Below are 14,673 nucleotides of genomic sequence, written 5' to 3'. Positions count from 1 at the left end.
ACAGTTTCTCTGTGTTTAAAGAGACTAGTAATGGTACTTTTTAAAAACCTTATTTTGTTAGCAAAATCCTGATCTTTCAATGTAATTTTGAGAAATTGTCTTATTTAATTTTGTTTTCAACTTCTGTATCGGTTATCGACAGATGGCAATGACAGAACACTGTGTGGTATTTAAGCACAATGCAATATTGTGATGCTTCTGTTTTTAGTGAAAAGTCGCTGATTACTACTATACATACTGTTAATCAGTACATCATTTTTCAGGAAGTTGAATAGTGATTTGTACATATTTTTTTGAGCCATTTAATACTAAGAAATATTGAGTAAATATTGTCGTTATTTGTAATAATTTTGTTTGTAGGAATCATTTCTTAAAATTAATTTATGTTGTAATTAACTGCCTTCCTTATATTTATATTAGGAATTATAAGACTGCCTATAATCTTGTACATGAATTGAGAGCCCATGAAACTAATATTCTGGAAATTAAGACTATGGCTGGATTTATAAACTACAAGGTAATAGTTCTCCTTCAAGTAAAGGAAATTTGTTTTTAAATATTAAGTTATCTTTTTAAAAAATTGAGAATCAAAATCAGTTTCTTGCTCTGAAAGTTAGTATTTGATTCATTATACTCTCCTCTTTTATGTCCTTTCTCTCAAAAAAGGCCTTAGATTTTAGAAGCCTCATTGTAATGATTGGTTTTTGAGCTTATGGGCCCCATGCTTCTAATTTTACTTTTGTAAAACTTCTTGGGGAAGATGTTTTCTTTTTGCTTTGCTTGGTTTGTTTTTAAGTGGGAGTGGGAGGGAATGAGTGTAAAGCTCCCCATATTACTGCATTTTAAAAGATGCAACATATTAGAACAATGTGAAACCTTTCCTGATTTAAAGACACAATCATAGGAAAGGAGGTATATCCATTCAACTTATACTTACACCTGTTAAAAATTTTGTTTTAAGATTGTGTATAGTTGAGATGGATGCTCTCTTAGGGCAAGGGAGGGCAGTATGTTTTGCTTTTAATCTTTCTGCACTCAAATTTCAAAGATGTCTGCCATCGAGTTGGTGATGTCTGAGAAAATAGACACTTAAGTCCATTGTTATAAATGTAAATTGGTACATCTTCCTTAGAGAGTAATTTTGCAATGACTGAACAGATTTAAAGTACATGTTCCCCTTGACCTAACAGTTTCATTTCAGGAGATTTATCTCATATATATATATATATATATATATATGTGTTATATTTGCAAATCACATATATGAAGGATATTTATGTCTTGTAGCAGCCAAAGATTGGCAACAACTAAGCAATAAGTGACTGGTTATATAAATTATAACTTCAAACAATGGAATACCATGCAGTTACTGAGAATGAGGCATCTCTACAAATTGATATGGAATGATCGCCAAGCTATATTGTTAGGTGAAAAAAATAAGGCAGAAAGTAGCATATTTAGTGTGATACTATTTGTATAAAAATAATAGCTTATATATAAATACACACACATACTTGTCTTGGCATAGAATATGTCAGAAAACATGCTGAAAATTTGTTGCCTCTGGGACGGGTAATTGGATGGCTGAGGACAGAGCTATATAAGACTTTTTATCATCTACCCCTTTGTACCTTAAAAAATTAAATATGGTAATAAGTTTATGGAAATAAACTTAGGCGTCATTTTCTGTTTTTCCTTTTACTCCAGGTACATCTGGATTATTACTGTACTGAAATAGCATTTCAGATAAAAGGTTTTAAAGAATTTCTGTAATCCTTGTTTGAAATGGTGGTTACTGTGCTCTAATTGTGCTATAGAAAATTTTTAACTTTCTGACAGTTCTAAAATCAACTTAATTTATCCTATCTCAATTACTTGTTGACGATTGTTTTAAAAAGTTTTTTAAGATATAGAATAAAGCAGTACAAATAGTAAATAATTTTATTTTACTTATCTGTGAAGCCCTACTACGCTCTGATTTTTAGCAAACCATTCTGATGGAAAGAATCCATTCTATTTCAAAGAACTTTAGAGAAGGAAATTCCAATCTTTTTTGTTTTGTTTTGTGATTTTCAAATTTTATATATTTTAAGATGAATATGCCTTTAGACTTTTTTCTTTTTTGGTGCTTGATTTTGCAGATTTGTAGGCTGTGTTTTCAGCACAACACCCCATTGGATGCAATTGCTCAGTTCCGAAAACACATCGACTTGTGTAAGAAAAAAATTGGAAGTGCGGAGTTGTCTTTTGAGCATGCTGCATGGATGTCTAAACAGTATGTTTAAAATTGAATTTTTTTAGAATGTTTTAAAAAATAACACTGGATTTGAAGGAATGGAATTAGCATGGACTTTGGTTCTAAATTGAAAAAGTTTTCTTACAGTAGATAGGTTTTAATGATTTAGCTTTAGTGTATTTCCAATAATAGTAGATATTGATTCATGCAATTCCTTATTGGAAATCAATTAATTCCTGGTACCATCTCTTTCATTCAAAATATATATCTTGACTTTCCATTATGTATTAAGGTTCTAAGGATATACCAATGAATAAAACAAAATTCTTGCTGTCATGGAACTTACTGTTTGAGACTGATTTAAAAATTCTAAAATGAAACCGTTTGCCGAATCATGGGTATATTTGAATGGTGGGTACTATGTTGAGATCTAGTTTGATGTGTGTATGAAGACTTGTTTAATACAGTCAGTACCAAATTGAAGAGCTGACTTAAATGCAGAGTTTATTTGTAATCTACAGTTAGTGTATATTAGTATTTCCAAAGAAATTGCAGCAAAATTAACTATTAAGCAAAAGCACCATTGATTTTTACAGTCAGCTGAGGTTATGAGTCCCAAGTGAGTAATTACTAGAAGTAGTGTTGTTTTCCTTTCCTTTACGTTTTGTTTTTAATTTTTTTTTTCTAAAGATTCCAGGCCTTTGGTGATTTATTTGATGAGGCTATTAAATTAGGATTAACAGCTATTCAGACTCAGAATCCTGGTTTCTATTACCAGCAGGCAGCATACTATGCCCAGGAACGGAAACAACTTGCAAAAACCCTCTGTAACCATGAAGTAAGTTACTGATCCTGTACTACCTAGCATTTTGACAATTTATTAATCATCTCTTGAAAGATGATAGGAGTGATTGCCATTGGTAATTTTTTCTAAGCCCTTGAATATAATTTTACTTTTTGTATTTTCAGCAATTATGATTATTGTCAGTATGCAGTTGTTTTCTTTGAAGAGTTGGTTTATGATGAGCAATAAGTTAAAGATTTCTGCAAGAAAATTACTTTAAAAACCACACTTTAATATTTGCCACACTATAAATCCACTATTTTGTTTCTATGATCACTTTTGCAAAAGTTTACAGAAAACTAGAGGGATATGCTGTATTTTGACCTACTAGAAAGGATAATTTTGACTTACTTCTTTTCCTCTTTCTCTTCTGTGGGAAACTCTTAGAAATCTGAGACAGTGTTAATTCCATAATTTCTTAAATATGACATTTCATTTTGCTTTCCTCTTGGATGGTTGCAATTAGATATGTTTCTCCATAATCACGTTTGAAATATCATGTGTATGTGTGCACATAAACATCGTGTGTATGTGTGCACATAAAAATACATTTATATTTTTATGGTGTATGTGGTAGGTTTATAGAAAAATGACGCAGAAAGTACAGATTTCCTGTATTTCCACTCCCCATGGTTTTCCTTATAAGTAACATTTGTACCAGTATGGTACTTTTTTTCCAATTGATGAAACAATATTATTATTATTATATTATTTACTTTAGTCCATAGTTTGCATTAGGGCTCATTGTGTTGTACAATCCTGTGGGTTTTTAAAATATTTGTATTCTGGCAAAATATATATGATCTAAAATTTCTCCTTGTTAACCACATTCAAATGTACAATTCCGTGCTGTTAATCACGTTCACAGTTTTGTGCTACCAACCATTACCAAAACTTTTCCATTACCCAAATAGAAACTCTGTACAATTAAGCATTAACTCCCCATCCCCCCCACTTCCCCAGAAGAGTTGGTTTATGATGAGCAATAAGTTAAAGATTTCCCCCCAACCCACAGACCCTGGTAACCTCTAATCAACCTACTGATTCTATGAATTTGCTTATTCTACATGTTTTATATAAGCGGGATCATACAATGTTTGTCCTTTTGTATCTGGCCTGTTTCATTTAGTATATTTTTTCTAGGTTCTACAATATTGCATGTATCAGAACTTCATTCTTTTCTACAGTAGAATATTCCATTGTATGTATACAATCACGTTTTGTTTTCCATTCATCTGTTACGGACTCTTGGGTTTCTTTCCATCTTTTGGCTATTGTGAATAATGCTGCTATGAACATCAGTGTGCAAATATCACTTCGAGCTCCTGCTTTCAATTCTTTTGGGTAGATGTCTTGAAGTGAAATTACTGGGTCATATTTAATTTTGATGATTTCTCAATTATCTGTTTTTTATTGCTGTTGCTTGGACTTTGGGTTCTGAAGATTTTCTTCCAGGAGTTTGGTAGTTCTGACTCTTATATTTAGGTCTTTAATCATTTTTGAGTTTTGTATCTGGTATGAGGTAGGAGTCCACTTGCATTCTTTTGCTTATGAATATCCATTTTCCCCAGCATCATTTGTTGACGAGACTGTTCTTTCCCCATTGAGTGGGTCTTGGCATCTTGTCAAAAATCAGTTGACCATGTATGTGAGGGTTTATTTCTGAACTCTCAGTTTGATTCCATTGGTTTAAATATATGCTTTTGTGCCAGTATCATGCTGTTTTGACCACTGTGGCTTGGTATTAACTTTTAAAATCAGGAAACATGAGACTTCCAACTTCGTTCTTCTTTTTTCAGGATGGTTTTTATAATTTCTTTTAAAATCTGCCATTTTCTTTTCTGAAGACAGGTGAATATTACCTTAACTAATAATAGAACTATTAAAAACCTTCTTTAAAATGAATGTTTGCTTATTAGTACTTTAATACATGGGTTTTTTCCCTTTAGATGTTATAAATAATTTCAGAGGCCTGAATGTGCATATCTTTTGGCTCCCAGTTTTTCTTTCAGGAATCCTAAGACCTGAGTGATCCTAGGAGATAAATACTATCATTGATTTATAAAGTTGTTCTCACAGTTTTATTCATTGTAATATAAAATAGAAATAACTAAAGATGGATTGATATTAGGAATTTGCTCAAATATGAAGGTTTCATACCATGAAAAATTGTTTTAGAAATAGTTTGTGACATGGTGAGATGTACAGAATATATCTGTATACAAAAAGCAGATTGAAAATTATCCCATTGATTTACATAATTTGTTATATATTTGTACTGTTTTTATGGCAAAGATAAAAAAGAAAATGTAAAAATGTTAGTTACTGTGAAATCATTGATTTGGAATCATTGATTTATTCAGTTTAACTTTTATGACACTAAAAAATGACATTTTTAAGTTTTAGGTTTTGTTAAAATTTAACTTATGTTAAAATAAAATTCATAAATTTGATTTTGAATGTGTGTTTGGTAGTTGTTATTTTTGAAAAAAAAATTTTTATTTATTCAAAGGTGGAGCATGAGTTAATTTGTGATGTTTTATTTAGGGTTGTGTTTTAATTTACAGGCATCTATAATGTATCCCAGTCCTGATCCCTTAGAAACAGAAACAGGTGTTCTTGACTTTTATGGACAAAGATCATGGCGACAAGGAATACTAAGTAAATACTTTTTCCCTTCTCCCTTTTCTCTCAGCCTCAGAGTAAAGGCAAAGATAGCTATCATACTTTTTACATTGGCTGCATTAGACATAAAAAATATATTAAGGTAAAGGTGCTGCTTTTTAACTTTTTTTTTTTAAGATTTACAATTTCTTTACTTTCAGAATGTTTCATTTTTATCACTGTATCTGTGAGTACTTTATAATTAAAGATGTGCTTAAAGCATTTCGACATCTCTTGTCTTAAACCGAAGATTAATAAGCCACTGTGTTCTGTTTAAATATTTCATTTCCAGTTAACCTTAACAGTATATTTGACATTTTAAAACATCATTAACTTGTATCACCTTAAAAATAATTTCTCTGCGTCTTTTTTTGTGTTTATACATAACTTGAGCAACTTCTGTGGCAAGCAAACCTTAAGTGTTAAGAAATTATTTAGTTTAATCTCCATTGAGTGTATGTTGTAGAGAGAATGATGCTAGTATTGTTCTTCAGGTGGTTGATTCCTGGTTAAGAAAAATTGAGCTCAACGTTGTTCTCTTCAGAACAGAGAACACAGCAAAGCTTCCTTATTTAAAAAGCTGTCTCTTAAGAGTCTTTAAGATTCTAGAATGTTTCAAGAATCTATGATACATTAATGACTCAGGGAGTGTACACGTACAGTTTTCATGTGAAAGGTTTATATTAAATGAATTGTCTAAAATGGGTTGTGTCTTGTCTTATACAGGTTTTGATCTTTCTGACCCTGAGAGGGAGAAGGTGGGAATTCTTGCCATTCAGTTAAAGGAGAGAAGTGTCATTCACTCTGTAAGTATTTTTTTAATATAAACTTTTTTAAACAATGTTTTAGAAAAACATGAGAAATTTTTATTAAAATGTTTCATACTTATTTTTTTCTAACAGGAAATAATAATTACTCTTCTGAGTAATGCTGTTGCACAGTTTAAGAAGTATAAGTGTCCAAGAATGAAAAGCCATCTAAGTATGTACCCATAGCCTGCCATAGTTTCATTCAGCTTTGAATACTTTTTTTATTTATTTATTTTTTTTATTTTTTTTTTTATTAACGGAAAGAAAGAAAAAAAAAAGAAATTAACACAACATTTAGAAATCATACCGTTCTACATATGCACTCAGTAATTCTTAACATCATCACATAGATGCATGATCATCGTTTCTTAGTACATTTGCATCGGTTTAGAGGAACTAGCAACACAACAGAAAAAGATACAAAATGTTAACATAGAGAAAAGAAACAAAAGCAGTAATAATAGTAAAAAACAAACAAAAAAAACCCTATAGCTCAGATGCAGCTTCATTCAGTGTTTTAACATGATTACTTTACAATTAGGTATTATTGTGCTGTCCATTTCTGAGTTTTTGTATCTAGTCCTGTTGTACAGTCTGTATCCCTTCCGCTGCAATTACCCATTATCTTACCCTGTTTCTAACTCCTGCTGGACTCAGTTACCAATGACATATTTCAAGTTTATTCTCGAATGTCCGTTCACATCAGTGGGACCATACAGTATTTGTCCTTTAGTTTTTGGCTGGACTCACTCAGCATAATATTCTCTAGGTCCATCCATGTTATTACATGCTTCATAAGTTTATCTTGTCTTAAAGCTGCATAATATTCCATCGTATGTATATACCACAGTTTATTTAGCCATTCTTCTGTTGATGGACATTTTGGCTGTTTCCATCTCTTTGCAATTGTAAATAACGCTGCTATAAACATTGGTGTGCAAATGTCCGTTTGTGTCTTTGCCCTTAAGTCCTTTGAGTAGATACCTCGCAATGGTATTGCTGGGTCGTATGGCAATTCTATATTCAGCTTTTTGAGGAACCGCCAAACTGCCTTCCACAGTGGTTGCACCATTTGACATTCCCACCAACAGTGGATAAGTGTGCCTCTTTCTCCGCATCCTCTCCAGCACTTGTCATTTTCTGTTTTGTTGATACTGGCCATTCTGGTGGGTGTGAGATGATATCTCATTGTGGTTTTGATTTGCATTTCTCTAATGGCCAGGGACATTGAGCATTTCTTCATGTGCCTCTTGGCCATCCGTATTTCCTCTTCTGGTAGGTGTCTGTTCAAGTCTTTTTCCCATTTTGTAATTGGGTTGGCTGTCTTTTTGTTGTTGAGTTGAGCTTTGAATACTTTTAAACAATATCTTTAAAATATTTTTTTTTCCTTTATAGTGGTTCAAATGGGAGAGGAATATTATTATGCAAAGGATTATACCAAAGCTTTAAAGTGAGTCCTATTCACTATTTATTTTCATGAGTATTCAGATTAACTTACAGAGAAATTGGAATAAGAATTTTTATTGAAGATTTATTATTCCCATATTTGTATCTACTTCTATCAAACCTGTTTCTGTGATATATTTTCAGGTGCCATCTGCTGACACAGTCTTTTTCAAAGTCTTAGGAAACATCATGTTTAACTGAATTTGAAAATACATGTTGAAGTATCTTGGTGTTATTTTCTTATGTTCATATAAAATGAGGAAAGCATTTTATTTTCTCCAAGAACTCTTCAAACCCTTTTGTGAAGCTGGTTCAATATGTCTTACATTTTGTCTTCTTTTAGGTTGCTGGATTACGTGATGTGTGATTACCGAAGTGAAGGATGGTGGACTCTCCTCACATCTATATTGACTACAGCTCTGAAATGTTCCTACCTCATGGCCCAATTAAAGGATTACATTACTTACTCCCTTGAACTCCTTGGAAGAGGTAATTTGATATTCTTTCAGTTAAATTTTGAATCTCTAAAATTAATAGCATCTTGAAGCTTTTTAAAATATGAGAAATAATATTTGATCTCTCAAATATTTATTAGTACTTAGTATGTGTTAAAGTCTGTGCTAAATGACGGGATTCATATCCAAATAGTACTGTTATGAGGGCCAAAATTATTCTGCTTTATTTCTTTAAACATGACAAGATATTTTTCACCAAGGGTTCAGATGTAAGTGTTATTAAGTGTTGGGGCAACTTTTAGAATACTGTGCTTTCTATAAATTTTCTGGAATTGTTCTTAGCAGTCTTAAGGGAGATATATATTCTCTCTCTCTCTCTCTCTCTCTCTCTATATATATATATATATAGATAGATAGGTAGATATCTATCTATCTAGATAGATAGATAGATAGATATGCTGTATCGTGGGGGCGTTCACAGTTCGTTCTTTTTCCATGTGACTATCCCATTACTGCAGCACCTTTGTTGATTTTTTGGGGGGTGGTGGGGAGGAGTGAGTGCACAGGCCAGGAATCAAACCTGGCCCTTCCACATGGCAGGCAAGAATTCTACCACTAAACTACCCTTGCATCTCTTTCTATAATATTTTTAAACATTATATGGGGAAAATGAACTTACTTGCTTCTCTTTTAGTTCTGATTATTTTCCTTTCTTAATATTAGCATCAACTCTGAAAGATGACCAGAAATCTCGGATAGAAAAGAACCTCATAAATGTTTTAATGGTAGGTTGGAATTACTGATATGAAATAGTTTCTTAGAAAATATATATACCTAAATCTTTATCTACATATTGGTATTTTTTAAAACTGATTGACTGAATGTTTAACTCTGTGTTGGTGCAGAATGAAAGTCCTGACCCTGAGCCTGACTGTGATGTCTTAGCTGTGAAAACTGCTCAGAAACTGTGGGCGGACCGTGTTTCTCTGGCTGGCAGCAATATTTTCACAATAGGAGTACAGGACTTTGTACCATTTGGTGGGTAGCCAACATCTAAAGAATTTTTTCAGAAAAGTAGCCCTTATTTCTACAAAATGAACAGATGCAGAATAAAAGTCAAGGAAAGGATTTTCAAAGTGCTGTCATTTTATAGATAATCTATGATATTTTTTCTTCCCAGTTACTTAATAAACAAGATCTTAAATACTAGGCTTAGGTTTAAAGTATAGTTTGTCCATTTGTAGTGTAGATATTATTTGAAATGTGTTTAAAAAGACAATTATTTTTAAAGTTGATGTTTCAATATTGAAAGGTATTTTAGGTAATTTTTTTTAAGACTTTTTTCCTTCTTTAAAATCTTATGTCACCTACATTTAAGCGACTACTATGTTTTTAAAATTAAAGATGGTGTTTGAGCTGTGATTTATTTGGATTTCATTTGTTTTTGAAAAGTGAGCTGTACTTACAATGTCTTGAAATGTCTCAAGTGCAGAAGTCAGTAAGAATGGCGAGTCCTTCCTAATGTCTTTTCTGAAGAGTAAAATGTAGTTCAGAGAATTATGTATGTGGGTCTAGAGTATCCTGTAGTATATAACTCAGAACTTTTTGTTTTACTTCTAGTACAATGCAAAGCTAAATTCCATGCTCCGAGTTTTCATGTTGATGTTCCTGTTCAGTTTGATGTTTGCCTGAAAGCTGATTGTCCACATCCCATTAGGTTTTCCAAACTCTGTGTCAGCTTTAACAATCAGGTAATGGTACCTTTTAGTGGTTTGTGCATCTTATTGTAGCTTACATTAAACTCGAATGAGCTTAGTGATTTTTAGGTCAATGATTTTATAGTACCAGAGGAGCTTAGATAAGATCTATTTAAAAATAAATGTATTTGTGTTTATAAACTTTTGTATCAGCAATTCGAGTTTTATACTTTTCCTTTTTAATTTTTATTCCATGCTTATGAAATCTAGTAGCTATTTGTTTGTAATGTGTAATTTGAATTTCAGATAAGATATATTCAGAATGAATACAATCTAATTATCAAAATTATTTATTATATTCTACTTCAACATTTTAATTGACTTTTCCTTATAAAAGTAACATAAGTTAGATGTTTTAAAATTGAAATGGAATAAATTGATGTGAAGCTAAAAGTAAATTACATGTCTGTGTGTGATCATATGATTCCTATTCTAGAAGCACAGTACAGTAGGCATGCCAGAGAAAAGGAAGGAATTTTCAAGAATGAAACTAGATATATGAAGATGGGAGAGGGGGATGGCAATGAGAAAACTCTGAGTGGAAGTAGGAGGGCTCATTTTGTATTGTGGACAAGTGAAGACAGCACCCTCACTAAAGCAGGTTCATAATGGGGACCATGGGAAGTAAGGCTGGATGGCTTGAAGAAACCTTGGTGACTTACATGGGGAGTAAATAGAAATCTTTTAAGATTTGTGTATCCTTTCATATATTGTTCTTTCTGTATATCTGCCTATCTATTGGTATGAAGAAAGGATATTATATGTTGTAATAAGATTTGACTCATAAAACCTGAAAAATGTCTGTGTAATGGAAATGGCTAGCTGAACCTGGGTTGCCTGACGATCAGTGTTTTATTGAACTTCAAACCCAAACCCAGGATACCTACTGATCAGAGGATTTAAAGCAAGAGCATGAAATTTGTGTTTAAAAAACTTTGAGTAGAAAAGTAGAAATGGTTTAGAAATCAACTAGACCCTCTTTATATTAATTCCGATGCAAAAGCATGAGGATTTAGATTAAGTTGCTAGTGATGGGAAGGGAGATGAAGAAATACAAGACGCATTTAAAATAAGTTCAGAATGCTGAGTGTATGTAGAACAGAAATAATGAAACTGGTGTGAATAAAGGACAGGAGCTTTTCTACGTGCTGTTTCCTCTGCTTGAATTGTTCCTCCCTCCTCTCTGACTAGTTAAGTCTTCCTTGGTTTTAATCTTTCCACTCAAAAACACTTCCTCAGGGAAGCCTTCCCTGGTATACATGACTCATTCACCTGTCTTACCCTCGTAGTACTTGTCTCAACTATGATATTACCTTTGTCTTTGTGGTTATTTGGTTAATTACTTGTTTTCCCACTAGGATCTAAGTTCCATGAGGATAGGTCATTTTTTGTTCCCTGTGAAATATTCTGCCAATTTAGGGACTCATTTACTTTCCTTTTTATATACTACTATTCCATTTCTATCCTTTTTTTTTTTTTAGCAACAAAGATACACTACTTTTATCATTGAATACTAGTAAAAATGCTAAAATAGAATGTAAAACAATTGGCTTTAAAAATGATACTTATTCTGAATTTATCTTATTTGAAATTGAAGATACAGCTCTCAAGAAGAAAGTAGTACTTAGGTTTCATTAGCATGGGGTGGAAATGAAAATTAGAGGAAAAGTATAAAATTTGAACTGTTTAAGAATTTTTTGATGTTAATTTATCTTCTAGTATAGAATATGGCTCTTGGGAAGTTCTTGATATTTGTTGAATAGATGTGCATGTGACCCCCCACAAATACCATATATGAAAGGTATTTCTATTTTTCATCTATGGGGAGTTTGTTCTTCAGAGAAAGTGGAAATATATTCAAATTGGGACCATGCTGGGTTTGAGATGACAGTAGATCTCTGCACAATTGTGGACATGTGCTTGTAGTTAAGGAAATAGAAGTTAAAAATGCAGATTTTATGTGAATGATATTAGAAACAGAGGTGCAGCATATGTGGAAATGGATGAACTTTCATAAGAAGTGAACATAAAGAAAAGACTGGAAAGCTAAGGACTGAAACTTATGAAACCTCAGGTTAAGGGGCAGGAAGAAGGAATAAAATGCTTTTGAGGTAAAAGAAGTAAGCAGCCAATGAGGATGAGAAATAGGCCATAGTATAATGTCACAGAAGCCAAGTAAAAAGAGAGCATTTCATTAAAATGATAATAATCAATAGTGTCAAGAACAAACCTTTTTTTTTCCTCTGGGAAAAGGTGTCAAAATGTTTTGACATTTTGATTCTATTATTAACCAATATCCAGAAATTAGCCTGTGTGTAGGGAATGGTCTTTTTCTACTGATAGCAGTGAATTGATAAGTGCCTCCAAATGTCATATTAAATACTTCTTTTTATTAATAACTCTGTATAATGCTGACATTTTAGTGAAGTAAAACTTGATGAGCTCCAGCTCTCTTGGTGTTTGGTGTTAGTGCATCTGATGTTTGATGTTTTAAACTGTTATCCTTGTTAAACTCTTTTTCAGGAATACAACCAGTTCTGTGTACTAGAGGACGCATCCAAAGCAAGTGAAGTTTTAGAAAATTTGAATCAGGGGAAAGTATGCTTAGTTCCTGGTAAAACAAGAAAATTTTTATTCAAGTTTGTTGCAAAAACTGAAGATGTGGGAAAGAAAATTGAGGTTAGTTATGGAATTTGTTTTAAAAACATTTTAAATGATAAAAGTAATGATTTTATATTGGGAATATTGAGGTTAATTTTGAAATTTGTTTTAGAAATATTTTAAATTATAAAAGTAGCATGTTTTTGTTGGGAAAAAGTACAGAAGTTTATTAAGTGAAAGTTGAAATTTTACCCCTGGACTTCCAAAGGGAAACCATTCATAATAGGTAGATGTTCTTCCAGACGTTTTTCTATGAGCTTTTTAATAATATAAAAAATTTTTTGAATTAAAAAAATTGAGAGTATACTGTACATAAGGCTTTGTAATTGGCTTTTTTTCACTTAATGTATATTGTGTTAGTATATAAGACCATTTTATAGTGGCTGCATAATCACTTACAGAGATTTGAATAATACATGTATTATGTTATATAACAATCATACTGTATAATTCATATTAAAGATGTATATATTTTTTGATGTTTAGGCATTGCTGTATTGCATGTTATTAAAGAAAAACTAAAGATATATATTTTAAAAGATTTCTTTAGTACAGATAATTAAAATGCTTTTCGAAAATATATGATAAAAGTAATATTTTTATTGAGCATAAATTCTGGAGCCAAACAACCTGGGTTTAAATTCCAGCTTACTAGCTTGTGACTCAGGGCAGTTTCTTAACCTAGTCTTAACCCATAGATTGTTCTCAATTTATTCTTCAGGGAAAGTAAGGATAATAATAATACCTATTGCGTAGAGTTTCTTGAGGATTAAACCAGTCTTTAATGTAAATTGCTTGGAATAGTAGTTAATGCATACTAAGTGCTCATTTTCCATGATTTGAATGGAAATAGTTAGCTAATCTAACTTTGAATCATTTCTAATGTAGAAACAGAAGACTGTACGTAAGTATTTCCATAATGGTTTTTCTAATATGTAGAGTCTGTTAACCAATATCCAGAGTTTCTGGCTTATCCATTTTTTTCAAATCCCTCACGATATTGGCTAAATCTTTCAATTAACTATTTTAATTTTTACTTGATATCTGATCAAGGCTACCAGACACAAATTATAATTCATAATCCTGTTTTGAATCCATTTGTTAATGGAGTTAATTGAAGGGGATATTTCTTCAAAAAAGGAAGAATTTCACTGCAAATACTATAAATGTTTTCAGGAAGAATGTTTGTGGAATTAGGAATTCAGTTAGGAATATGTTAATGTTCATCAAATGGTCATCAGAACATTCATTTAATTTATTCATGAGCATCTGTTACTTCAGGCACTGTGCTAGGTGCTAAAATCACAACTGTGCTCTGCACTCACTCCCTTAGACTACAAAGTAGGTGGTTACTGAACTTTTAAAGATGAAGAAGTTGAGACCCAGAGTGTAATTAGCCAATGTCACAGCTAGTAGATGCCCAGAATAATAGGCAGAGTGGGTGTTCTGACTTGTTACACATGGTTCTCTGTCCACTGGCATCCTACAGTGTAATTTTGCTGAGAGGGGATGGTGACAACCAAGTATGAGATAGCATTTCTAATAGACCTTCTTCTTTTAGATTACTTCAGTGGATCTGATTCTAGGCAATGAGACAGGAAGATGTGTGGTTTTAAATTGGCAGGGAGGAGGAGGAGATGCCGCTTCCTCCCAAGAAGCCTTATTGGCAGCGCGTTCTTTCAAAAGACGACCTAAGCTACCTGACAGTGAGGTTCCCTGGGACAGCATAGTCATTCAGGCAAGCACAATGTAAGTGTGCCTTGGTAGGCACATTGTTAACAAAGTCATCCTTATACTTCTC

General features: G+C 32.3%; 1 protein-coding gene across 1 annotated transcript in view; it reads left to right on the top strand.

Moving 5' to 3' along the window:
• TRAPPC11 (trafficking protein particle complex subunit 11) overlaps positions 1-14,673 on the top strand; it is a 49,508-nt gene that overhangs the window by 12,888 nt on the left and 21,947 nt on the right. The window contains exons 8-20 of the mRNA XM_077144320.1: positions 421-517; positions 2,142-2,275; positions 2,927-3,074; positions 5,648-5,741; positions 6,471-6,550; positions 6,647-6,725; positions 7,949-8,003; positions 8,343-8,488; positions 9,178-9,239; positions 9,360-9,492; positions 10,075-10,205; positions 12,735-12,890; positions 14,434-14,621. Of these exons, the coding sequence (XP_077000435.1) occupies positions 421-517; positions 2,142-2,275; positions 2,927-3,074; positions 5,648-5,741; positions 6,471-6,550; positions 6,647-6,725; positions 7,949-8,003; positions 8,343-8,488; positions 9,178-9,239; positions 9,360-9,492; positions 10,075-10,205; positions 12,735-12,890; positions 14,434-14,621 (1,503 nt within the window). The remainder of the gene's footprint in view (positions 1-420; positions 518-2,141; positions 2,276-2,926; positions 3,075-5,647; positions 5,742-6,470; positions 6,551-6,646; positions 6,726-7,948; positions 8,004-8,342; positions 8,489-9,177; positions 9,240-9,359; positions 9,493-10,074; positions 10,206-12,734; positions 12,891-14,433; positions 14,622-14,673) is intronic.

Source organism: Tamandua tetradactyla, chromosome 26, assembly GCF_023851605.1.
Source record: "Tamandua tetradactyla isolate mTamTet1 chromosome 26, mTamTet1.pri, whole genome shotgun sequence".
NCBI lineage: Eukaryota > Metazoa > Chordata > Mammalia > Pilosa > Myrmecophagidae > Tamandua > Tamandua tetradactyla.
The sequence above is the reverse complement of the archived record's forward strand: the minus strand, read 5'-3'. Positions and strand labels throughout refer to the sequence as shown.